The sequence below is a fragment of the Pseudonaja textilis genome, chromosome 8 (assembly GCF_049901715.1).
Source record: "Pseudonaja textilis isolate UNSWEBS1 chromosome 8, rPseTex1.2, whole genome shotgun sequence".
NCBI classification, from domain to species: Eukaryota; Metazoa; Chordata; class Lepidosauria; order Squamata; family Elapidae; genus Pseudonaja; species Pseudonaja textilis.
The window spans coordinates 46733581-46760862 of NC_141997.1; the positions used below are offsets into that span (position 1 = coordinate 46733581).

The following is a 27282-nucleotide window of genomic DNA, read 5'->3' on the forward strand; positions in this document are numbered from 1 at the left end:
AAATGTTGGATGATCCCACATAGCTTGAAGAAGCTGTCTAGCGACTTGTTATGGTTGGAAAATGGAATAGTTTGGTTTTTTTGAACCGGTCAAGTAAAACAAAAAGAAACCACTATCACAAGTGCATTTGTGAATGCTCTTCATACGGCCCAAGCTTTGAATTCTATAGGCAACCCAGTTAAGATCTTACTGTCACAAACTGTTGTATTTAACTTACACCTAGATTTGCAAGACCAGCAGATGGTATCAAAGAGGTTCTGAGTGCTTTCTATTGCCATCTAATGATGTTTTAGGTTCTTGCAAGCCTGTCACAGCTCTGCTTTTTTGTGCCATTTGGTTTACCCTAGATCAGGGATATCAAGCGCAATTTCATTGAGGGCTGCATCAGGGCTGTGACTGACCTCAGGTGGGGTGGGGCCTTGGCCGACTGGATGGGTGTGGTCAACTGGATGAGTGTGGCCAGCTTGACGCCATTCCCCAAACAGGTTTTCTGTTTGCACTGAGTAGACCGGGCTGAAGCCACGCTGGCTGACCTCTTACAATTTCCAGGATGGCCCCATGGACCAGATCCGACAACATCGCTGGCAGGATTCAGCCAGTGGGTCTTGTGTTTTGATACCCCTGCTCTAGATGGACATGTTGGAGAAATCAACCATTAGTTCCACGCAAACATAACGGTGAAGGAAATCTGAGCATAACAGAATAGCGGAGTTGGAAGGATCCTTGGAGGTCTTCTAATCCAACCCTCTGCTCAAGAAGGAGACCCCGTACAATTTCGGGCAAATGGCTGTCCAATATCTTGAAAACCTGCAGTGATGGAGCATCCAGAACTTCTGGAGACAAGCCGATCCACTGATTAATTTTTCTCACCAACAGCAATTCTGGTTGGATCTCTTTTGAACTAGCATCCACCCATCGCTTCTTGTCCTACTCTCAGGTGTTTTGGAGAATAGCTCGACCCCCCTTTTCCTCTATGACAGCCCCTCAAATATTGCCTTACCATATTTGGGTGATAAAAGTCTTGTCATACCTGGGTGGCAAAAAATCAGAGCCATCGCAAGGGCTCTCAATCTTTATGTACCTCTTCTGCTATCTAATGCTGGATTTAAACAGTAAGTAAGATGGATTATTTGAGAAGCGTTTATGAAGTTACCCTTAAACGTGCACATATGATTTACAAAGTAATTTAAAGCCAAAAAAAAAAACCCCAACCAAGTAATACTTTAATGCAGTTCTTTTCTTTGGCCTGCATGTCTTGTTTCGTATTTCGAACGGCCTTTTTAAATATAGCAAATCCATTTTTAATTGAATATTGATTTTATGACCAGAATGGTACATTGTTATGTTATATTTCACTTGCTTTTTCTTAGGATTTGTTGCATATTCTCAACCCTTCTTTCCTAGACACATGAACCAGTCTCATGCTTAGAGACACATGACTGTGTTCACATGAATTCTCCTCCTTTCTACCTAATAATAGAGGAAAAGCGGGGGAAGAGATGGAAGAAATGAAATCTCCGTTCTACAGAAAAATGGGGAGAGGCTATAGGAGAGCTATGATTAACTAACTGGACCCTAATTACTAGTAAGGATTAATCTCGAGGCCTATCTCCACTTCTCCCATTTGAAGGTGGTGATGATGATGATTAGTGTGTATGTGTGTGTGTGTAAGAGAGATTTCTATAATACAAGGGCACCCAATTGCCAGCAAGACTTGCTGTAATAAATGATCTCAGAATGAAGATTTATATTTAGTGAAAATTTAGAAACATTGCATCCTTAACAGCTAGTCCTTTCCTTGATTTCTTAGCTTGATATTTAATGCAGAATTTGTAAATGCTGGGGAATCGGGAGCTGAAATATAAAAATAAAGCTGAACCACCTTAAACCATTTTTTTATTTTATTTTATCCATTTTATTTTTAATGCCATTTTGCAGAGACAAGAAAACCTACAGTGCTACAATTGGAAAAAAAAGAAGTGTTTTATGCGATCGTAAACTTGGTAAATTCGATGCAACGATTTGGTACTGAAAACTCTTCTAAAATGTTGCATAGGAAAAAAGTATTAAACACTTGCCACGAGTAAATAGGTACACGAGTAAAGACTTTACAATGGAATTATTTGCATGCTTGGATTTTTTTTCCTCCCTAATTGTTTATTAAAAACCTTTCCCAGAATTTTAAACTTCAATAAAACATCGCCTGGCTTTGACAGATATTGACAGCAGTTGGCATGAAAATACATGCATCTGGGCAAGTTTATCTGGGACAAATGATTCACGCAATGCTTCATCAAAATCTTACTCTGTCCTTTCTAGTAGCATTCCCTAGACAATCAATCATTCTGTGAAGATTTCCTACTTTCCGATAAGGCCTTTTATCAGACCAGCAATGTTGAAATGTTTTGAGTTTTAGCGTCAAGGCAGGGGGACCCATAGTAAGATTTAAGATGCTTGATGGATTGTGACACAGTCAATGTTTATTTGCGATGTTCTATTTTGACGCTCTTTTTTTTTTTTAAAAAAAACCACTTTACTGGTTAAAGCTTGTAATATATATATTTTTAATGACATGCATACAACAAAATCTCCCCGCTGCACTAGATAGATATGGATTATAATGTTTATGTTGTGATTCGCTGGCAGCAGGTGTGGATGGCTGAGGTCTCGGAGAGCGAGGACTCAGATGAGGGGCCTGCGCGTGATGCAGGGATGGGGCCAGGACTATCGGGGAGTGGAACGCTGCCTTTGGAGATTGTGGAGGCTGGCAGCAGCAATGAAGAGGTCCCCGAGGAGCCTGTGTCCAGTGCGTGCAGGGCTGCTCGAAGGAAAAAGCAGCTGCAGCAGCACCGGCGACTTGGGAGTAAGGCTGCAAGGTAATGGCCCCTCCGTTAAGAGATAAAAGCCGGCTGAGAAAGAAGTTTGATACTTGAGCCTGGTGGACGTTAGAATATCTGAGTTGGTGTTTGGAGACTCTTTGATTTATTGTTTAGGAACTTTATCCGTTGTTCTTGACAGCCTTGCAAAAACTTGGCGAGGCTCTTTCTTGTCGGAGCCTAATGAGTTGGAAGCAGCCTTTTTATCTGTGAAGAAACAGGATTCGTAAATGAAACAGGAAAAAGGTGGTGCTGTTACTTTTGTCTTGTGTTTACTCTCTTGTAACCAGGTTTGGGTCGGAACAATTTAGTAGAAATCTAACCACAAGCATTATAGGAAAGAATTGTATTTGGATCACTTTAGTATCAAAATAATTTCCCCTCATAATTTTTATACAGCCCTTATTAAGTTGCTGGAATGCCTAATCGCTGATCGCATTAGTTTCCTATGAGAAATCCTTTCTAAAAGATACTAAACATACGTCTATCATGAGAGGAATGCTATCGGGGACGGGGTGGAAGTTACGTGTTATACACTCTGTTTCTCCAGCACTGCCCATTTTAGTACTTTGTGAATAGTCTTAGCAAAGCTTTTGAAAAATCTCCGTGTTGGTTTATTGTAATACCGCTTTACTCTGAATATAACTTTAACAAGCCCAGCACAGCTTTCTCGTCCAATCCAAAGAGCAGTTCAAGCAACTTTCTACCATACACAAAAGCATGGAAAATCTGTACCGGGATGTCATGGAATATTATGCCATTGATTTAAAGAAAGTCTCGGTCGAAGAATTCCTCACCGACTTGAGCAACTTCAAAGCGATGTTCACGGTAAGGCCCACGTAACAAAGCGAGATGCTGCGCAGAAATAGCAGGGGTCAAATGTCCTTCTGTTATTATCCTCGATTGGTTTTATTCCTCATCTTTGCCCTCGAATAGTATTTAATTCTAATCAGTTGGGTATTTAGCGAGTGATCCTGTTAATCTAGTCAGTCTACGCTTTATTTGCATTTCTTTTTGTCCTTTTGTGTTTTGTCTTATTTTTAACATGCCGTTCGTTAGATTTCTGCTCCGTTCCACCCCAAGGGGAATGGGACCGTTCGCTGCAGTCAACACACCGTGGGGAAACTTTCTGTGGCCAACATACTGCGGGATAGCCCGCCATGCGACAATTTAACAATTCAATTTAATTACTTAAAATAAGTGGTGCAGTGGCCGAGAGATGGAGCTCTTGCCTCACAATCGGTCTAAGAGTTCAATCCTAGGCAGATACTTCTCTCTCTGGGCACGCTGAGAATATATCTGCTGAATATAACTCCGCATTGGTGACAGGAAAGGCATCCAGCCAGTAAACACTCAGCTCCATTCACTTGCCCAGATTCCACCCCGCTAGGGATTATGGAGTTATTAAAAGGAGATGATGACGATGATTTTAATTTTTGTCATTCCCATTTTCTTCTGTCCCTTGTTTTGCATCCTTTCTTCAATGAATCTAGGCCACTATTTCTTTGGTGTTAGTGTAACTTTTGGCCCATGGTAAATTGGCCCACAGCGGTTTGGCCATGGCGGGTTTTCCTGGAGCAAGTTGGCTGTTGGCGAGAATTGTCATAGACCTCACCCCAGGCTGTACTCAACTCTTGAAGATTATGCAGGCATTCTTTTATAGCTTTCCTGATGGCAACACCACACTGGCTTTATCGCTGTTGTCTTCTGGAAGCATGGGAGTTGGGTTCGCTGGAAGAAAATGCGATTGACCTGTTCAGCTTATTGTTCAATTGTTGAGCTGTTACACCAAAATCCTTTTTCCCTTCAGAAACGTATGAGCTAAAGTGTGAAGCTTTGTTCACACCATCGTCATTCTACATCAGTACAAAAAACAGGCCAGGAGACCAAGTCATCTAAGGGCCTCTTGTGAACTTTCTGACCAAATGGGGATTTGAAGTTGGAGTAAATGTGTGCTCGTTTTGCACAACAGAACATAGCCTGCTTTTAATGGTTTTCCGGAACAGGTTGTGGGTCAGTCTAATGTCAGAAGGTATGCTAGTCCAGGAAGCAGATCAATTGAGAAGATCTGGTCCTTTGATCCTCAAGGATGACACCCCTTCAGTTTTAAGCCAACTGCGTTTGTCTGAACCAAGTAAAAATATGTCATTGTTCTGTTGTGAAATCTTAAAAAAACAAATCTTAATATTTGATAATGGTTTTTTTTTTTCTCTAGCAAGCAGCAAAAGATAATATGAGAAGGAAAGAAATGGAAGAAAAGCAGAGGCGTGCTAGAATGGCTCAAGAGAAAGCAGAAAAAGAAAAACTAGAAAAACAACAGAAGAAAAAGCACCTGCTAGACATTAAAACAGGTAACGTAGTCAGCAACCTGATTGTTTCCAGATGGCATTGAGAGCAATTTTGGGCTTGCTAAGGCAGAAGAACTGGTTTACTTAAAATTCCCTGCTGCGTTTAAGTCTGATTGATCCCCTCTATATTCTTTTCGTATTTCGTTCATCCTCAAATTGTAACCACTTTTATACAAATGCCAATTTAATAAGTGAGGACGTGCACCCACCGTTAACTCTTTCTCGCTCCCGGCAAGAAACAATCCATAGCATCTCATCACGCTCATAACTAGAAAGTGGATTGCAAAATGGGTTTCTTTTGAAGGCGCCGATTCCTCTTTCCTTCTGATTAATGTCTTCCTTTGTGCTGGCTTGCTCTCTCTCAAGGAGAAAGTGAAGTGGCCCAAAACTAACAACGAGGAGCAGATGTGGGTATGAGTAACTGGAAAACCCGACAACCTGCATGGACACTGTAAAACAGTGCTTTGAACCGCCTAACGCAAGGATCGAAAAAGGGGGGAAAAAAAACCCTGTTAAAAGACGGGACAAGACAACGCTATCTATCAGGATCTCATCTCAATAGACGAACACCTAGAGCTGGTTTAAGATTCCTCCCTGACGCCCGTTGGAATTCTCCAAATCTAATAAGGTTTATAGCCTGACATAAAGTTGAGCTTTCTAGGCTGATGGCGGATGTAGGCTGCTTGATGGCTCTCATAACAAGATCTTTTAAAAATGCACCATTAGGGAGAAAAATAATAGGTTGCAAAATCAGTAGCACACTGTGATTGTGTTAATGTCACAAGTGCCTCTTGGCTTCTGCAATAATGTTAGGGTGCTAAGAAGTATTCCTTCCTTCCCTCCCTCCCTCCCTCCCTCCCTTCCTTCCTTCCTTCCTTCCTGTCCTTCCTTCCTTCCTTCCTTCCTTCCTTCCTTCCTTCCTTCCTTCCTTCCTCCCTCCCTCCCTCCCTCCTTCTCTTCCTTCCTTCCCCTTCCTTCCTTCCTTCCTTCCTTCCTTCTTTCTTTCTTTCTTTCTTTCTTTCTTTCTTTCTTTCCTTTCCTCTTTCCTCCCTCCCTTCTTCCTTCTTCCTCCTTCCTTCCTTCCTTCCTTCCTTTCTTTCTTTCTTTCTTTCTTTCTTTCTTTCTTTCTTTCTTTCTTTCTTTCTTTCTTTCTTTCTTTCTTTCTTTCTTTCTTTCTTTCTTTCTTTCTTTCTTTCTTTCTTTCTTTCCCTCCCCACTACAACTCCACCATTGTAGTTAACAACCTGAATGTTATTTCTTATTCTCCTATCTGCAAATGGATAGTCACACGTATTTTTGCTTTTTTTTGGGTGGGGGGGAATGATATAAAGCAGCTGTATTGCCTGGAGAAATTGCATCCTGGGGCTCTAGATTATTCAGCTTCCATAGGGTTTGCCAGGGAGAGTTTCCCGGTGATTATGCATAACTATAAAAAGCTTGGTTTTCCTTTTGACTCCAGAAATCATTTCCCGTATCAATAAGGCTCAATTTTTAATGCAGCCTGAGGATGTCAACAGGACAGTTCTCCTGATTCGGAGTAAAGTCATTACGAACTTCAAGTGTGCACGGGGGTAATTGGCAAGGAAATGCCGGCTGTCAGGTTGTTTCCAGATGAGATATAGAGTACTGGTGATGACTGACAAAGCTACACAATTTAGATCTGGCTTGAGTAAAAGTAAACTCTTAATTTGTTATGATACCTACTGTTGGAAGAAGTGTCCTTCTGGGTTCAGTTCCAAGTGAGGAAGAAAGACACTGGAAACATGGCTACAGCTTGGAAAGATTATTTTAATGGTGGACGGGACCACATGCCTTGGAGCTCCTGGGTGAAAAAGGGTAGAAATGCTGAGAGTCCTTTGGTTTTATGACCTCTGTTGGGATTTGAATTTGAGCTTGTATTCTGATTGGTTGTCAGACTCCCATGAGGCCATGCAGGGGCAACTCTGTCCTGAGTGCTAGGCTTGGTTGAGTCTTGCTGGATGATGATGTAATGAAAGGGCTTTGGGCAATTCCTATTATGGCTCTACCTCGAGTAGATCTTTGTTATGTGGAACAGCCTGCCCTAGGTCTTAATGGCCTATTGACAAAGGTGGTTGTGGGTGGCGGCTGAGTTTCTGCCTCTCTGAGTTTCTCCTTCTCTTTTAGGAAAAAATATTTCATTTCTCTAGGAGCGGGGTGGGTGCTAATTTCCTACACTACTAATTATTTAAACCAATACAAGTGTCCTGCCTTTCGTTGGTTTCTTGTATCCAGAATTATCTGTTCATTAACCTACCCTTCCATTGGCTCTTACAATAAAACTGGAATACAACGACAAGGAAAAGGATAACAAATAGAAACAAAATCATCACATCAATGGCCTGAGGCAACTAGCAAGGTTTAAGGTGTGAAGTGGAACTGATGAGTGGAAAAAGCAGAAATTTGCTCTTGGTGTTCATCAGCCTAAGGGCTGGCATCTGCAAAATGATGTCCTCTTGAAAGGTGGTGTCAGGGTTCAAGAAAAAACGAACTCCAATTAAAAACTTGGAGACAGGCGTTTTCTCAAAGTTTCCTTTGATTAGAGTAGTTATACTGGCACATCTGGGAAAACCCAAATCTGAGAGTTCTGCATTTTCTTAGTAATTCAAAAGTCAAAGCCATCACATGGTCCAATCACCAACCGTCCCAACTTGAGATATCCCTTCAATCACTCCTCCTCCAGGTGCAGGAATAACATGACCTTGACCGAAAAGAAGAATGCTATTATGTCTTAACTACCAACACTCTAAAAATCCCTCCCACCTCGTACTTTCCCAGGCATAGGAATGTGGCAACGTGGAAGCTTCTGGTACTAATATGGCTTCTAAAGCTGACAGGTAGAGAATTTAAGGTTTGGTAATGGAGTAGACAGTCCTGCAGACGATTTGAGCCTCAGTCATGTCTTCACCCCAAGAAGAACCTTGAATTAGGCTCAGAAAGCAATTAGAAACCTCCTTCACTATTTTTTAAGTCAGGAGTTTTAAAAGTTTGAAATTCTTTTGCTGTGTCTCAGTGTTGCAAATCAGCTACCAGAAGATCTTGACAGCTGGCAGACTTCTGCTCAGTTGTACAATTTTAGGTTAACTACGAATACTTGTATTTTCTGACACCTCTCTGGTGCTCCAGATTTCAAGCTAAACTTGTTGACTTCTACCCAATCCTTGCTTAAGAAAAGCAAATATCATATAATTCTTACCTTACCCCTGGGTTATCCTGTGGTAAGGTGGGTGGCCAATAAATTTAATAATAAATAAATAAATTCCCAGACTGTTTCTCTTTCTCTGAGTAAGTCACAGATATAGCTAAGCCACAAAACTTCAGTTATAACGTTTATATTTCAGTACATAAATGGCTGAAGCATTTAACCTTGTATTCATCTTATTCTCCTTTCAACTCCTTTTGATTAAAACTAAAGTAACACACACACACACACACACACACACACACGTGTGTGTGTGTGTATTTTCTTAAGTTTTCGTGGGTACTTACATGTATGGTATTCAGCTTTGTTTGGGTATTTTCCCACATCATTATAGTTGTGCTTTTAAAGTTGTAGCAACATTTCGGCAGAACCTCATCTGCCATCATCAGGCTTCTGTATAGTGTTCATCTGGCTTCTGATGATGGCAGATGAGATTCTGCCGAAACGTTGCTACAACTTTAAAAGCACAACTATAATGACGTGGGAAAATCCCTGAACAAAGCTGAATACCATACATATAAATCCCCGCGAAGGGTATTTATATGTATGGTATTTAGGTTTCTTTGGGTATTTTCCCATGTCTTAATATTTGTGCTTTTATTATGGTGATGTTTCGGCAGAATCTCATCTGCCATCCTCAGGCTTGTGTATTGGGTTCTTTTTAATCTTGTGTGTCAGGCTTGGCTGTGTTTGTCATTTCTGCAAACATCAACTCCATCAACCAATCAAGAAATGACAGCACAGCCAACCTCCCCATCAGTATTTATAGAGAGGCGGCAGCACCGATCACACACTGCTTGCACTGGCACAAAGCCGAAAGCACCAGCCTGAAGATGGCGAGTGGGACCTCGTCGAAACGTCGCCAAGATACTCTCAATGTTACATGGGAAATGACCTGAACACGCCAAGACCTGCATATATATGTAGCACAGTAGCTCCTGAGGTTAGAACACTAGTTTGACAATTGGCAACCTCCTGTTCAAAACCTGTTGTTGCCGCGGGACAGGTTGAGTTCCCCTCACATGCTTCAGCTCCCACCAAACCAACGGTTCGAAAGCGGGTGACAACAAGTAGATTAATGAATACCACTTCGGTGGGCAAATTCACAGGGATGTGAAAGGAGCCCCCATCCACCAGGCAGCAGTGATAACACCAGCAAATTCTTTCGCCACGGAAGCACTTAGTATCCGACACAGAAGTATTAGTATTATGTTTAAGAAACCAAAGAGATTTTTCAATTATTTAACAAGCGACGTATATACATGCAAATTTTTTTTAAAAAAAATTACTCCGGTTACAGATGGAAATTATTGTCAAGGGGGTATTATATGCACATAGTTTTTCAGCTGCTCTTGAGGCTTTATAATATCCTCTAGCATTATAAGAGAAATGATTGCTTGGTGTCTAGCAATCTTGGGGAGAATTTTCCTTTTCATTGCAATGTTACTTCAGGAAAAAGAAAAAAAAAGAATATAAAAATTCAGCGGAATAATTTACAGGTCTAGAGTGGAAGCACTAGAGATCCATCCACTCTTTTTATCCATTAAAAGAAAGCAGAAGGAGAATAGCTTAATGCAGCTTTCGCAATGAATGGATGTCGGCACTTCAGATTGTAGCCTCGCCGATAAATTTCTTGTAAGAGAATTTCTGCATGATGAGGATCTCTGGTTTTCATCCAGAGCTTTAGAAGAAAGCAACAGTGTGAGTACAAAGTTGCGTTATGCTCAAAATTCCCGTTGCATCTCCTTTTAGGACACAGCGTTTGTGAACTTAATCAAACTAAGTTGAATCTGCTGCAGGCTAAAAAAAAATCTCCAAGCTCACCTCTTGAAAATTTGATTGATGAGTAAATTAAAGGTTTCTCCGAATTTGGAACAGTCAGGGTTTTTATTGCTGGAGTGTTTCCTGTATCCCTCTTTGTAATTACTTTGACATTATTGTGGTTACCCAGAAAACAAGGAATTCCCTCCATTTCTGTTCACAGAGAAGGATGAGACAGGAGTGATGGATAGTTTGCTGGAGGCTCTGCAGTCAGGGGCAGCTTTCCGCGATCGAAGAAAACGAACACCCAGGTTTAAAGGTAAATAATTTTCCCTCCCTCCCTCTTAAAGTAGGCGAGCCTACTATAAAAATAACCTACCCATTAGTGGAAAAGTGCAGGCCAAAATTGCTTCAGAGCATTTTTTTTTTATATATACATTTGATATCACAAAGGCAAATGTAGCAGGGATGTCTGCCTTTTAAACGATGTTTTTTTTACAAGCGAAGTTGTAAAAGTTTTACAAGTGAGACAATAAAAAATGAGATTCTTCAAACTCCTAGTGGGAAGAGGATGCAACCAGAAATGACTAGAAACATTGATTTAAAGCATAACGAGGTGAACAAAGAAATAGGTTTGGGGTATAAACTGTTACATATGTTTTTAGATAGAATCAGACATTTTTTTCTTTTTTCTTTTTTTGGTAATGAGAACATAAAACAGCCTTTAAAGATAACGAAATAATTAAATGAAATTATGTGGGACGAGTTCCATACATAGATGGCTTGCCGTAGGAAATTTTTTTCCTTTTCTGAAAATTGTCTAGAGACAGCTCCGTGTAGAGTAGGGCTGTCAAACTTGCAGGCCGGATGCGTCACACGCCCATGCCTGGTTTAGCGAAGGGTGGGGGGAAAGTCCTGATACATCACGTGACGACGCTGTGATGCGAGTTTGACACCCCTCACTGCACCTATGAAAGTGTCACCTTTACTGTCCAATCCTGTGTGGCCAGAGCGAACAAGTGTAATCCTGAGTAAGAGAAATATCAGCCTTGCTTTCTAAATCCGCATTCTTCAACCCAATTTTTCCTTCTGTTCTGTCCTCCTGTTTTTGACGGTTTTGTCCCAGAGGTGGGGCTATGGCCCTGTATGATTTATTTCAAATTCGAGCAGAGCTGCGGGGTAAGGGACAGTGCTACCTTTCTATGAGGATCATGGATCCCTTTGGATTAAAAATAATAATAACAACTGTAAAAGTGAGAAAATTTCTGATGGTGGTTTAATTTAAAAAAAACACAACCCAACAACTTTGGAAATCTGTAGTTTTATTTATCTTTTTTTTTTAATCTGCAGACGAACCCCAGAATTTCAGCTCTACTTGTGCGGCACCTGTTTTGAAACCTTGTAACCACGGTAATTCCTAAATCACATTTTCTTATCCTTGTTTCTACTGATTTGTACCTCCGTCAGCAGCTATGATCTTGCTTGGTTTGGCTCTGTCTAGATTAGTATAATAAAGCCATGAGACTTCAGTTGTCCCACTTCCGTGCTCTCTCTTTCTAAAATACATGTTGATTTCCACAGGAACACTCTTAATTTGGGTATTTCATTTCTGAAGCATTGCGATTTTATCAAACTAGATAAATGGATGTGCATTCTTGGCACAAGAACAAGAAAACGGACACAATTGATCAACGGACTTTCTTAACCTGTTAGATGAGGCAATACGGTGTGTTACTTTAAACTAGTGTTTTGTTCCATTCTTCAGTTATCAATTTCAAAAGTTTAAACATATAACAATATACACGTGCATAAATTGTAAATGCAGCTAGGTGTTGCATTTAGATCACTATATGTTCCATGATCTCACATAGACCTCATTGAAGATAAATCAAATGTGCATCCCATCAGTGCTTCATCAGTTGACTTCTTGGAAATCCACCCTGTCATGGAAGACTGTGTGGATGCATTGTTTGCACATACGTACACTGTTCATTCTATAACTTAAGGAAATGTATATCTAAATTATTTTGAACCATGTTATGCAAGTTGATCCCAATCACCATCAACTTTTAATGACCCCATAATCCTTTGTGGGGTGGAGTCTGGGCAACTGAATGAAGCCGAGTGTTTACTGACCAGATGTCCTTACTGTTGCCAACGCGGAGTTTTATTCATTGTGCCCAGAGAGAGAAATATCTGCCTCTACCTAGGATCGAACTCACAGCTTCCTGATTGTGAGGTGAGAGCTCCACCTTTAACCATCGCACCACTCAATGCAAGTTGATCCCAATGTCTTCATATTTTTAAATTACAGTTCATTTGTTTTGGAATGAAATCAAAGTGAAGTTAAGAATCAAAGTTAAGAATAAATAAGACAAGCTGAAATATACTGTACATTGCTGGGATTCCTTTTGGTTAAAATCTTGGAAATGTAGTCTGTAAGGAACATATAAGTTCCCTCACGTGGCTCAGAATAAGAATCATCTACTTCCATGTATTAACCATAATCAACCAACATCTTTCTGACTAGTCACAAGCAAGGCAAACAATGGTTTACAGTCAGCAGTAATCGGAGGTATCCTATTTCTGGTTACAGGTGTTCCATTTGCTCTCATGAATGTTTGATAGCTTAAGGACCCCATCTTATGAAAGCAAATTCTTTAAGTGAATATATCTGAATAGCAGCTTTCTTCCTTTTCTGCTTTATGTAGAAGAAAATAAAGCAAGGGATAAAAGGGGATCTTTGCGTTTCTTGCACATTGTTTACGGTGTTTTCCTTTCAACCCCATCTCAAAGTATAGAATGTATTTTAGTCAACAATGGAGAAGCCCCGCAGCACATGGATAAAATACGTGGTTTGCATGGAGAAAGTTTATTTATCGGCTTCTGTTTATATACTGCCACACGGCCATATGGAGTCACATTTTAATCTATGGATTTTTCAGGAAGCGTTTGGAAAACACATTGCCCGGGACCCTGAAATTACATGTTTATATACCGTGTTTCCCCCAAAATAAGACCCTGTCTTATACTTTTTTTTTGCCACCAAAAAAAGGCACCGGGTCTTATTTTCAGGGGATGTCATCCACTGACTGACCTCCCTTGCATGCATTGCCCCCTGGCCTCCTTTTTGCTGTCAGATGCCTTCAGGAACTTCTTCTGAGCCCGGCAAGGCTTTCCTGAAGGCCTCTGCAGCTGATAACACAGCTCCGGATCGATCCAGAGCTTTGTTATCAGCTACACGTAATAGGGCAGCTCCATTCCCCCATTCCCCCCCCCCGGCTTGATTTTTACCCGTCCATTCTGGAGTGGGCAGGATCTTAATTAGGGCCTAATTTGGGGAATAGGGCTTATATTGGGCGCATGTGTAAAAACCAAGCTAGGACTTACTTTCAGGGTAGGTCGTATTTTCAGGGAAACAAGGGTAGCTAATGTTAAGGTAAGATGACATAGATGTGACTTCTCATCTTGAAGAGAAGAAGGTTGGTTCCTGGACCCGAGTCTTTAATAATTCTAGGAACCTTATTCATTTTAGCAAATAGACAGCAGTTTTTAACAAACCAGTTTTTAACAAACCTGCTATAAACTGTGGTGATTATTTAGTACGTGTCTAGTACTTATTTTCACTAATTGTATGTTAGGCGCACGGTAAGTCTCACGAAATATAAAAATATGAGGGGCTAGGATCAATACGAATTCTAGGCAACATTGCCATTTAACATGAAGGTAATGAGTTGAAAGAGTAGTGAAAGGAAGCTGAAAGTCTAATTATTTAGGCTAATTCATATTTTTCCAGCAGGTTGTTTTCCAGATCAGTGCATCTATGATCATGAAACCTGTTATAAATTTAGCACTAATCTGCTAGCTGTATGTGTCTATATCAAGGCTTATCCTTTCTGTGAGTTCTACAGTTTCCATGATTTAAGCCATAGTTTCTCCTAGTTTATTTCTCACACTTAACACCGCCCCCACGCCCTCATGCATTGCTCTGCTAATTCTGACACTAGAGGGGGCCAACCACTCAAAATTTGGAAAACAGATACAGCAATTTTTCCCCCTCCGGAAATCAGAATGAAAGAGTGTGCTTGTTTTATTTCGGTTTCTTTTAATGTGAAGATTGTGAGTATATTTTGCAAGGATTTTTTTTTCAAACTCTGTGCATGATTTTGTACCTGAGATGAAATAAACTGAGTACATATCAGCATTTGTAATTTATAGTTTTAAAACAACACCAACACAAAGTTACTATCTTTTTTCTCCCACCCTGCTCTACGTTACCTAAATTATAACAGCTCTATTGATATGCAAGAAGTAATTTTATACTTCTGGTATATTTTACAAGGATTTGTTTTTAAAGTCAACTCTGTCCGATTTTGTATCCAAGATGACATAAATGGAGAACATATAACTATTTGTAATTTATAAATAGTTTTTAAAAACAACAAAATTACTATTTATAAATTACAAATAGTTATATGTTCTCCGTTTATGTCATCTTAGATACAAAATCGGACAGAGTTGACTTTAAAAACAAATCCTTGTAAAATATACCAGAAGTATAAAATTACTTCTTGCATATCAATAGAGCTGTTATAATTTAGGTAACATAGCCTAGGGAGAAAAAAAGATAGTAACTTTGTGTTGTTTTTTAAAACTATCTTTTTTCACCGTAGTCTATAGTACCTAAATTATAACAGCTCTATTGATACTGAAAAACTAATTTTATACTGCTAAGCCATTAGTAGTCTTATAATTATTGATTGGAAACATGCGAAAGAGGCTTTCTTCATCCTGCAGTGGATAGAGAAAATGGCTAAAATGATGATTGACCCTGCTAAGCTAAAATCAGTTTGGTCCTGAATAATGGGCTAGTTCTTTATTTGCAGATTTGCTTAAGTGAAATCCAGGTGTTGAATTATAAACTTGGATGACTCAGTAATATTCCCTATTATTTTGCAGATTTACCAAATGACTCATTCCACTTTCACAGTTGCACTGTAGATGGTAGTCTTTTCCTGCTCATCTCGCAGGAGGGGAGGAAGGGGGGGGGAATAAAAACGTATTTAATTCAGCCCAATCCATCATCGGGCAGCTGTTGGGAAAGTAGCATTCTAAAATGCTCTCAAATGTCCAATAGCAAAAAAAAATTAATGAAGGGCAGAGTGCATTAAGGGATTTCCAGTCGAGTCTCACAGGGCAGAGAAAATGACTGCGTGAGAGAGCTCCTGGGACAGATTATGACTCTTGCTGCCTTTAGCAATAGCTTCCTAACTAATCAATCCAGCTTACACCCAGCTTTCAAAGCTGAACCCTTTCCCTGTTTGCTAGGCCCTGGTTGAAATTGGGACACCGCCAATGAATCTCCTGAGTTAACCCCATTTCACGCCATCCAATGAACAATCATAATGGCCCTTTTATTCCTAGGTACAGCTCCTCCCCGCGGTGAAATTATGATCGACTTGAAATGCTCTTTGGCGAAAGTGCTCATGAGCCTGTGTCTCATTGAATTGGAGAGCAACTGCGCGAATAATTTGAACATCTCAAGATAAAAAAAAAATACACGGGAACTTATCCACATTTCTAAATACTTTTGTGCAGCAATCAATCAATCAATCAGGATAATATGTAATACAATTGGCCTCAGTAGCAAGAGAAATTGAATGTGTTATTCTGAGGCTGGTTACCTCAGATTGAGGCACACAATTGAAAGCCAGGCCTAAGCTGCTTATTGCTACCATGTAGGTTTTTATAACGTTAATGATTCATAGTTAGATAAAACAAGAATTATTAGAGTTGGGCTGCAAACCTCCAGCTGATCACCAGGTGGCAGCATTTTTGCGAAGTTTTATGGCTTCTAACATTTAGCTTATTGCTGCCACCTAGCAGTTGCCCCAAAGTTTCACAATCCAGATTTAGTACCTCTTGTTAAATCAGATGATAGGTAAGAATTCAGCTCGATCAAAAAACCCTGAAATTTAATCTATACAAGCGTGCATATAGCATATCTTTTTTATCCCCTGGAATATTCACAAAGCTCTTCCTCTGTGAATTTCTGGCCTTGAAGTTAATAATTGCATCTTCACAGTTCTGTGGAAAAGGAAGGTGCATAATTTTCCACTGACTTGATGATAATTGGTTTACCAAATTTCCCGGGCTACGAAAGCCTGCCTTATTTATTTCTTTAAAAGAACAATTGTACATTCCACTATTTTCGCCCTGAAAAGAGTTATCAAACAAAGTCCAATAAAATAAGGTTGATAAGAGCTGTGCCAACAGAAAGAGAAAAAAAATGGCATTTATTTCTAAGCCTTGCTGAGTGTCACTTTATTCGCTCATTTATTTTACATGTGTCAAATAAAGCAGAAAGGTCTGCGCCTTGAACATTAACTACCCTCTTTCATATCTGCAGAATCTGAATTTGAAAAACCACTGCACACAACAGCGTTCGGTTGCTGTTGTTTGATTGTGCCATTTATTAGCGAATCGGTTTTCCTCTTAGTGTATTATGCTTATATAAATTTTCATATTCTTGAAGTGCAAAGTGTGCAAATGAGATGTTTTTTAAAAAAATGCTTCCCCCCAGAACCTTTTCTGTTACTATAACCTGAGTACACCTAAGACAATCTTTTCATTTTAAAGATGGGTGCGAAAAATGCTAGTTGTAGTTCAACAGTTGGAAGGCCATAGGTTTCTCTCTGCTCCCCACTCCCTCCAGGTCTAAACAGAAAGTGGTTTACTCTAGACTAATGTCCTTTTAATAGGCTCTTTTAAAAAATAAATAAATAAATACAGCAGGCGAAAGGGTCACCGATGCATGAAAGAGGTGCGTTTGGCTGTAAATTGTCCATCAATTTGAATGGAAGATTGTGAAATGTATCAGATGGTCCTTTCAGCAGCCCTTGTTTTAGAAAAGAAATATGTAAACCAGCCGATGCTTTGCCGTAAAAGGTGCCTGTAACGGAGTGGGTAGCGCAGATGGATAATTCATGTAATATGGTTATTAACTGCCTTGAATCTCTAAATGGAGGGATGTCCCTGTACTTATAATTACCCTTTCTACAGTCTGTTAGAAATTGCAGTAAGGTGCTCATTTCCTAATAAGATTTGGCTGTCTGTCTGTCTGTCTGGCTGGCTATCTATCTATCTATCTATCTATCTATCTATCTATCTATCTATCTATCTATCTATCTATCTACCTACCTACCTACCTACCTACCTACCTACCTATCTCTATATCTCTATCTCTACCCTATCTGTCTGCCTGCCTACTTAACTTCTACCTTCCTTTCTACATCTATCTGTCCATCTGTCTGTCTACTTTCTATCTTTCTACCTATCTCTATCTCTACTTTTTCTACCTGTCTATCCCCTACCTACTTTTCTTTTCTTTCTAGATTTATCTTTCTATCTATATCTATTTAGTCCGTAGTTTCTTTCTACATTTATCTATCTATCTATATCTATTTGGTCTGCCATCTATTTAGCCTAGAGGCATCTCTGGATGTCTTACAACCAATAAAAGCAACAAGTTAAAACAACAAATATCAACACTAATACTGATTTTAAAAAGTCCATGGTCTTCCTTTTTGGGTTTCCTTAATGTAAACCAAATTGGCGCCTTGATCTGCTTAGCAATATTGATCCTTTGGCACCAGTTGAATAAAAATAACTGGATTTTAGGCAGTTATAGCTTGTCCCAACGAGCGCTTGAGGAGCTAATATCTGAAGGATTTTTTTTTTTTATCCTATTTGCTCCCAGTGTTGCCAACAGTTTGCTCTTTCGGTCTCTGAAATCATTTTATGCAGGATATATCTATTTCATTCCATGATATGAGGGATTCTTCTCGTTTACGAGAAAGCAGTGACAAACATTTGGAAAATTTGGTATCACTTTCGGTTTAAAAACATGTTAAGTTTCCGCCCTGCTCAAAAAAGCAGCAATCTTTCAGATTTCCTTGCTGTAGCAGAATTTTATTATAAAAGTGGCTATTTTATCGCTTATTGATTCCCGATATAGTATTTCTACTCAACGTGAGTGCTTTCCAATTATAATTAAACAGTTGGGTGCTGTTACCTTGGTTTTCCAAGCTCATCCCATAGAAAAGCTAGGTTTCGAACCGTCCTATTGCTCGGGAAGAAATAGATTTCATCCCCTTTTCTATGAGCCACTATAAAATATTAGCCACTTGTGACAATTTGCATATTTGGAAGGAGTCTTCTACCGTATTTGGCTTTCTGGCTGCACGCCAGGCCATGTTTTTATTTTATTTTATTTTTTTATCGTTTTTTCCGAAAAGGAAGCAGAACGCGGGATTCTTTCAAATCTCCCTCGTGAATTCCACTTTGAGGTAACGGGAATGCTAGGAAAATCAAGACCTAGTTTCTTAATTAATCCTGGGAAGAAGTAAAAAACCAACAACAATAATAAAGCGAACATTTGAAAGTGCCATTGGGGAGAATGCAGGGGGCCAGGACTGGAGCGATTCTGTTCGGTTGTGATTATATCCTACACAAGCCGAAGCCAGAGCCTTGTGTCGTCTGGGCAACTCCAGTTGCTATGGCAACGGAGCTCAGTCGAAGGAGCAGGGTGAATGTTAATTGCAAGCATTTAGGGCTCTCTTCCATGTCCTCTTCCTCATCTTCTTCCTCCTCCTCTTTTTCTTCTTCCTCTTCTCCTCCTCTTCCTCTTCCTTTTTTCCTTCTCCTTCTCCTTCTCCTTCTTCTTCATAGCATTGTGGCAGAACCGTGAGGACAATCCTTGCAAGAAGTAAACAGCTGTTTCACCATTGATAGTATGGATGGATGGGTCAGAGGCATCCTGTAGTTTCAAAACAGCCACTTGTTTTGCTTATGCAAAAATAATCCTCCCTTTTTTAAAAAAATGTTTCGATTAGATTATAGAATAAAATGCAAATATATATATATATATATATATGCAAAAGCAGATAGGAGGACAGTGGGGAAGAGAAGGGGAGAGAAAAGTGAGGAAGGGAGGGAGAAGAGAAGTTTTTTTTTAAAAAGTCACTGACTCCCTCCGTTGCAGTAGATATAAAGCGTTAACATCAGGCCTCAACTTTTTAATTTTCAAAGTTTCATTTTTATTTTTTTATTTTTCCTCATTGCCAACACAAAATCCGGAAACAATTTCGAACTAGAGGCAAACTTAAATATATTATTTGGATAAACGAATCATTTTAACCATCTCAGCTCCCTCTCCTTGCTGTGAGGAATAATATATCATTCATTCTTCTATTTTCAAATCCAGTCCATAATATTTTACCAACTTTAAAATACTGTTCAGCATTACTTAAAAAAACCCTGCATACTTGTGTATACATACATATTCATTTTATACATACAAAACTAACTTGAAGCTTTCTAACAATGCATATGTATCATTCATTATTTTTTTAAAAAAAATCCATCCTAATTAATCTTTTTACTTTTCCACAAAAATCTAAATTAGCCATTTCTATTAACGACTAATCAATCTAGTCAGTAAAAACCCAACATCAAAGTTTCATTTTTCATTCCACCTCAAACACAAAGTTCAGAAGCGATCTCCAAGTAGCAGTAAAAGTACTTATATTCTGTGCTTTGATCAAACAATCCATTTAGCCATCTCTGCATGTAAAGATAATTATCATAGTGAAAAATAATGAACCTCTCTGAAGTGGCTCAGAGATGGCCAAAGTCTTTGCTTTGATCTCTTGGTTATGTCTAGCTCAGGGGTCCTCACATTTTTTTAAACAGGGCCAATTCATGATCCCGCAGACTGTTGGTCCCCCCCCCGGACCATCTGGGTGGGCGTGGCTATGTGGTCATGTGACTGGGTGGGCGTGGCCAATTTAGCAGTCCATTAAACAATACACACAAATTAAACTTTAATTTGTTATGCTCCTAGGGGTGGAAAGTAGGTCAGTGAAGAGATGTGGCTGCCTTGGGGTGTGTGTAAGGGACTTCTGTTTTTGTGTGTGTGTGTGTGTGTCTTGAGGGTCAAGATATTTTCTAAAGCACCTGTAGGCCAGACAAGGAATAATGGATGGAAATTGAACAAGGAGAGATTTAACCTGACAGTGAGAACAATCAACCAATGGAAGTTGCCCTCGGAAGTTGTGGGAACTTGAGACTTTCAAGGAGAGATTGGACTGCCGTTTGTCAGAAATGGTGTAGGGTCTCCCGCTTGAGGTTGGACTAGATGACCTACAAGGTCCCTTCCAACTCTGATTATCTGTTACCTGTTTGTCTCTCTCCCACCCTCACTCGCTCCCTCTCTCTCTCTGGAGGCCAGAGCCCATTTTTGGCCACCTGAGGCCTCTGTGTGTCCTATTTTTGGCTTCCTCAGCCTCCAGGAGGTGGGTGGGGGCTGGCAGATAGGTGAGATGATGTGGGCGGGGCAGCTTCATGGTCCCACGTGGGCCGGGTTAATGGCTTCGGCGGGCCGTACCTGGCCTGCAGGCCATAATTTGAGGACCCATGGTCTATTTGAATGAGAAGAAGGACTAGGGGTGACATGAGAGCATATTCCTATATATGCCAGAAAGAAGAGTGGGGTCAACCCCAAAACCCCTGAAAGCAGAACAAGAAGCAAGGGATGGAAACTCATCAAGGAGAGAAGCAACCTAGAATTATGAGGGTCCATCACATTCTGATGCTGCTGGTCAATGCAGGTAGCCGTTGATTTGCGACCCCATTTGAGCCTCAAATTTCTGCTGCTAAGCAAGACAGATAAGTGAATTTTGCCCCGTTGTACAACCTTTCTTGTTGAAGAGTTAAGCTCAGCTAATAACATAATAACACGATTGTTAAGTAAATCTGGCTTGCCCGTTGACTTTGCTTATCAGCAGGTCACAATACAATGACCACATGACCCCAAGAACACTGAAACTGTCATGAATACATGCCAGTTGCCAAGCGTTTGAATTTTGATCACATGACCATGGGCATGCAAGCAATGATCATAGGTGCGGAAAACGGCATTGCAACTTTAAGCGGACATTCAATAAATGAAAATGGCGCGGTCTAACAAAGTAGGAAGGAGATAAATTGAAAAGTCCCACAAAAATAAATAAGTTGAGCTATGACGTATCTATGTTTTTGTTTTTGTTTTTTGCATTCTTGCTTGCTTTGTTCAGCTGGATGCTGGCAACATCCAAATACAAATTCTCCATTTTGTATTCTGGAAACACAATGTAATCCTTTCAAATGGATGGACAACTTCCACGCATTCAATAACGGAGCAAGAAGTGTTTATATTCACATAAAACACAAGGGATTTAAATGGCAGTGGGAACATGGGTCTGATTTAGCAGTTCTTTTAACTGCTAAATCAGCCTCATGTCTGATTTAGAGATTCAGTTTAAGAGATTATAGATAGCTTGGCATATTCATGCCAAGTGGGCTTAAAACAAAATACCTTTTATTAAAATGCAGCCTCATTGCATTATCGGCTAGCTGATGAAAAGCGTGTATGCTAAATTTATAATATATCTTGGCTTTAAGACGCTGCTAAAAGGTGTTAAAAGAACTCAAGTGTAAATTAAATGTTTATCTTCTCTGACATGAGCATGTTCCTTGTGCTGTATGCACTTTTAAACTGTATTCAAATAAAGCTAAATAGCTTTTATCTGTCACATTTTGCATTTTCTGTATGCACAAACTCTCCGAATGAAATGCCATTGCCTTTTAGACAAATAATCTGTTGAAGTAGTCATTGGAATAATATTTCCCTACCCATAGCCCATCTCCTTTCCTCACTTCAGGTCTGTTTATCAAGCTATTGTCTGGCAATGCAAGGGCTAATCGGGAAGAAAATCAACTTAGAAATAAGGAGAAATTTCCTGGCAGTTAGAACACATAGAATAGAATAATAGAGTTGGAAGGGACCTTGGAGGTCTTCTAGTCAACCCCGCCGCCTAGGCAGGAAACCCTACACCACTTCAGACAAATGGTTATCCAACATCTTTTTAAAATCTTCCAGTGTTGGAGCATTCGCAACTTCTGGAGGCAAGTTGTTCCACTGGTTAATGGTTTTAATTTGATCAACGGATTGGCTTGCCTTCAGAAGTTTGTGGGTGCTGGAAGTTTTTAAGAAGAAATGGGACAGCCATTTGTCTGAAATCACATAGGATTTCCTGCTTGAGCAGCGGGTTGGACTAGAAGACCTCCAAGGTCCCTTCCAACTCTTCTGTTATTCTAATAATAATTAGGAACCAAATGATAATGCATTGAACCTGACTTGGTCACATTTAGCAGCCCCCACTTAATCCAAAGGGATGTAAAGCTAGAATCGTGGAGAAAAAGCATAAGAAGTTAATCGTCCAAGGTCGCTTCCAACTCTGTTATTCCGGCTTTTCTCAATTTATATTAAATCCAATCTCTGTAGATTGGACCCCACTCCATAAGAACCTCCTCATTTGTGAACTCCACCAATGTCTATAGGAAGTCTCTCCAAACCGGGTTTACAATTGTTCAGTTGTATGCCTTTTATACTTTAATCATTTCTGCTCACAGTCCTGCCTGGTAACCGTTGCGGGGAAGAGCAGTGTGACTTAACAATACTGAGCCAAGAAAGGAGAAGTCGAGCCAGGTAGGCTGTGATTCAAAGCCTGACTGTCGAGAGATGGCTCTGACCTTTGAACACCAAGCACCAAGGCGATCCTTTAAACTGATCTATTGCTATGCCCAAACAACTGGTTCTGTGGCGGGCGGTTGGCGGGGGGGAATGCTGAGCTGAGCTGAGACCTTCAATTAACTTTAAGATGATTATTTAATATCGTTCCAATTCATTGGACAAGTGTGTGGGGAACAGTATTACTGAAATGTTTAAAGAGGAAGGGAAGGAAGGAAGGGAAGGAAGGAAAAATAGGGAAGGAAGGCAGAAAGGAAGACAGAAGAGATAGACAGGAAGGAAAGGAAGGAAGGAAGGAAGGAAGGAAGGAAGGAAGGAAGGAAGGAAGGAAAAATAGGAAGGCAGAAAGGAAGATGGAAGAGGGAGGGAGGGAGGGAGGAAGGAAAAAAGGAGGGAAGGCAGAAAGGAAGACAGAAGAGATAGACAGGAAGGAAGGAAGGAAGGAAGGAAGGAAGGAAGGAAGGAAGGAAGGAAGGAAGGAAGGAAGGAAAAAATAGGGAAGGCAGAAAGGGAGATGGAAGAGGGAGGGAGGGAGGAAAAATAGGGGGGAAGGCAGAAAGGAAGACAGAAGAGAGACAGGCAGACAGGAAGGAAGGAAGGAAAAAAATAGGGAAGGCAGAAAGGAAGATGGAAAGAGAGAGACAGACAGACAGGAAGAAAGGCAGGGAGGGAGGGAGGAAAAATAGGGAAGGAAGGCTCCATAGACATTGAAACACCACATCATTTGATTTCTTCCTGCTCCAAAGACATGGAAGAGATAGGCAACATTTTGTTTTGTCTCTTTTTTGCTTTAATTCGGCGTAGACAACGTCTTTGTAATTTCTGTCAAATCTCACAAGGTGTCCATGGCTTCTTTCATTTTATTTCTGCCAAGGATGAGCCATTCACTTTCAGCTAAACCTATATTGCATAAGCCTAACGCCTCCATCTGAAATTTAACAGGAATCCTTGGAAGTCTCACTGACAAACTTACCTCTGTTAAAGATTTTCCGCTTGTATTAATTTAACTTTCTGTATCTTTCGGTCCTCCTGAAGATTTTGTTTTACTGAACGTACATTTCCTAAAGCTCATAAAACACAATATTCATGGGAAATGATTTAGTTTTTCATGTCTGTAGAGATTCTCAGTCATCCAGATCATGGTTGTCCCAGAGGTGCTTTATCAGGAGGCATCTGGACTTCCTTGTTTGTTTCCGTTGAAGACGCTTCGCATCTCATCCAAGGAGCTTCTCCAGCTCTGACAGGATAGTGAGGAATGGAAGGGTTTATATTCCTTGCAAACAGCTGGATCCTTTTAGAGCAGAGGTGTCAAACTCGATTTCATTTAGTTTACTTTATTGTCATTGCACCTCATATAATGAAATCAAACACCATCATGTGCACCATCAGTGCACATCATGACCATGACCATGAAAATAAACACAAACACACATCCTTCACCCTTCACACATTGAACCGGAAACCCCCAACACCACACCAACACTGATGCAGCAGAATTCAAAAGAGCTACTGCCCTGGGATAGAAGCTGTTTTTCAGCCTATTTGTCCCTGTTTTTATTATTCTGTACTGTCTGCCAGGTGGTAATAGTTCAAAAAAAGGGTTCCCAGGATGAGATGGATCTTTGAGGATGTTTTGAACTTTCTTAAGGTAGCAGGAGCTGTAAAGCTTTTCCAAAGAGGGGAGAGGGCAACCCATGATCTTCTGGGCAATGACATTAATCCTCTGGAGTGCTGTCGTATCTGCCCCTGTGCAATTGGCAAACCTTACACAGGTGCAGTAAGTTAAGATACTCTCTGTGGTGCAGTGGTAGAAGATCACCAGCAGTTTTTCATTCAGTTGTTGTTTCCTGAGAAGCCTCAGGTAGTATAATCTCTGCTGGGCCCTTTTGACCAGGACTGCAATGTGAGCACCCCAGGTCAGGGCCTCTTTTAGGGTAACACCCAGAAACTTAAAACTGGCCACTTGCTCCACTCAGCCTCCATAGATAAGCAAGGTCTGGATGTTTGATCTGTTCCTTCTATAATCCACTAGGGCTTTGAGGACTGCATCAAGGTTGTGCTTGACCTTGGAGGGCCTGGGGCGTAGCCAGCGTGGGCATGGCCAGTTCAGTGTCACTCGAGGCTCCATTTTCGGGCACGAAGGCCTGCTGCAGCCCTCTGCCAGTGTAAACGGAGCTCAGGAGGGCTGTGTGCGGCCTCCCTGAGGTCTGTTTTCGCTGAGTTGCAGGAGGCCATCGCGGCCCAAAACAAAGGCCGGGAGGGCCGCGCACAACCCTCCAGAGCTCCCTTTTCACTGGCAGAGGCACCACTCCTTCACTTTTTTCAAGGCGGGCCTGTGGGCCAGATCTAAGCACCCCACGAGTCAGATACGGGCCCTGGGCCTTGAGTTTTACACCCCTGTTTCAGAGGGTCGTTGAGGCCACTTGGAGGTTTATCTGTGTCCTCAGAGTCACCTGAGTAGTTCTCTTGGTTCCTGTAGTCTGCAATTTTTCTCCTCTGAAAATCCATTCTTACTCCCACCCCATTCCAAGGGCGTTCATCCCAAATTGTATAGCTAAAAGTCTCTCAGTACAGTTTCTCAGTCATCCAGGAGGCAATTGGACTTTCTTGTTTTTTTTTTTTTTTTGCTTTTTAGTTCTTCGTGTTTTTTTCAGCAGCATAAATTTCTAGCTAAACTAAGGACACGTTCTCCTTAATAAAGGAATGACTGCAATGCCTACTGCATTTGTGTTACCTTATTCCTTTTTCTTCCGTAACAGGCATCAAAGTGCACATGACAGCTTTTTAACAATTTAAAAACAAAAAGCTTTTTTAAAATTTTGCCATGTGGGAAACTGAAGAAAGAGGCACGTCACTCTTGCTTCCTAATGTTCATTTTTGCAGGCCTAAAACCCTCTTACTGATAATTAATTTTTTTAAAAAAAAACCAATGAGAAATGGAGAGATAGCTGTGCGATACCATGACAACATCACATCGAAAAAATCCCTGCCTCTAAGTGAGACAGCACCAAAGTCACCCAGTCGAGATTGTAACACCATAAATGGAGAAAGTTAAGTCCCTTCCATAATTGTCGCAGATTTTGGTAATCTTTTTGCAGCGGGTGGATATTCCACGGTTGTGCTAAAAATCAGAGCTTTCATTTTTCCAGCCCTGCTCTAGGAGTGTTGCAAAGGAAATTATCATGTCCGAGGGAATCAATCGTGTGGAATTTATTTTTTAAAAAAGCTTGTTAACTGCTTTTTAGCAGGATGCTGACTCACTAGAAGAGACCCGCGTGGTTTCCTCACAACCAGCACCAGGAAAGAAATATCCCCTTGATTTTCCTTTAGGGGGAACAACTCCTACATTTCTGTGATTTCACGAGAAGAGATTCTAGGAAGAAAATCACGACAAAAGATGCTGGGGGAAAAAAAAAAAAAACAAGCAATGAGCTTGCAAACATCGCGAAACAATTATGGTGATTCACCGAAGCTGGCTGAAAACAGATTGCGCCTGACAATCTTATGGCTTTCTTTTATAATGTGCCTGGAACGACCAAGGCAACGCTGTGGATGTGCTGCATTTAGACTTCAGTCACTATAGTCTCAATGTCTATGGAGATTCTCAGTCATTCAGATCATGATTGTTCCATGGTAGTAACTGTGAGAGGGATATCGGAGTCCTAGTGGATAATCATTTAAATATGAGCCAGCAGTGTGCCACAACTGCCAAAAAAGCCAATACAGTTCTGGCCTGCATAAACAGAGGGATAGAATTGAGATCACGTGAAGTGTTAATACCACTTTATAATGTCTTGGTAAGGCCACACTTACCAGTTTTGGTCGCCACAATGCAAAACAGATGTTGAGACTCCAGAAAGAGTGCAGAGAAGAGCAACAAAGATGATTAGGGAACTGGAGGCTAAAACATACGAAGAACGGTTGCAAGAACTGGGTATGTCTAGTTTAATGAAAAGAAGGACTAGAAGACATGATAGTAGTGTTCCTATATCTCGGGTTGCCCCAAAGAAGAGGGAGTCAAGCTATTCTCCAAAGCACCTGAAGGCAGGACAAGAAGCAACGGGTGGGAACTAATCAAGGAGAGAAGCAACTTAAAACTAAGGAGAAATTTCCTGACAGAAGAATTAATCAGTGGAACAATTTGCCTCCAGAAGTTGTGAATGCTCCAACGCTGAGAATTTTAAAGAAGAGATGGAATAACCAATTTGTCTGAAGTGGTGTAGGGTTTCCTGGCTAGGCAGGGGGTTGGACTAGAAGACCTCCAACGTCCCTTCCAATTCTGTTATTCTGTTCTAGGTTTTTCAAAAACATTCAGATTTCTAAGAAGGAAAAAATAGGTCTCGTTCAGATTTACAGAGCAAAATTATGCACATTACTTTAAAGGTTAAGAAGTAAACATTTGCATCTTTGTAAGGTTTGCAAATATGATTGGAATCGAATATAAAA

General features: G+C 40.5%; 1 protein-coding gene across 1 annotated transcript in view; it reads left to right on the forward strand.

Annotated features, from left to right (window-relative positions):
- The window catches only part of DIAPH3 (diaphanous related formin 3), a 106002-nt gene that overhangs the window by 50279 nt on the left and 28441 nt on the right, over window positions 1-27282 (forward strand). Inside the window, exons 24-27 of the mRNA XM_087938039.1 lie at window positions 3539-3704; window positions 5092-5227; window positions 10429-10524; window positions 11556-11615. Of these exons, the coding sequence (XP_087794165.1) occupies window positions 3539-3704; window positions 5092-5227; window positions 10429-10524; window positions 11556-11615 (458 nt within the window). The remainder of the gene's footprint in view (window positions 1-3538; window positions 3705-5091; window positions 5228-10428; window positions 10525-11555; window positions 11616-27282) is intronic.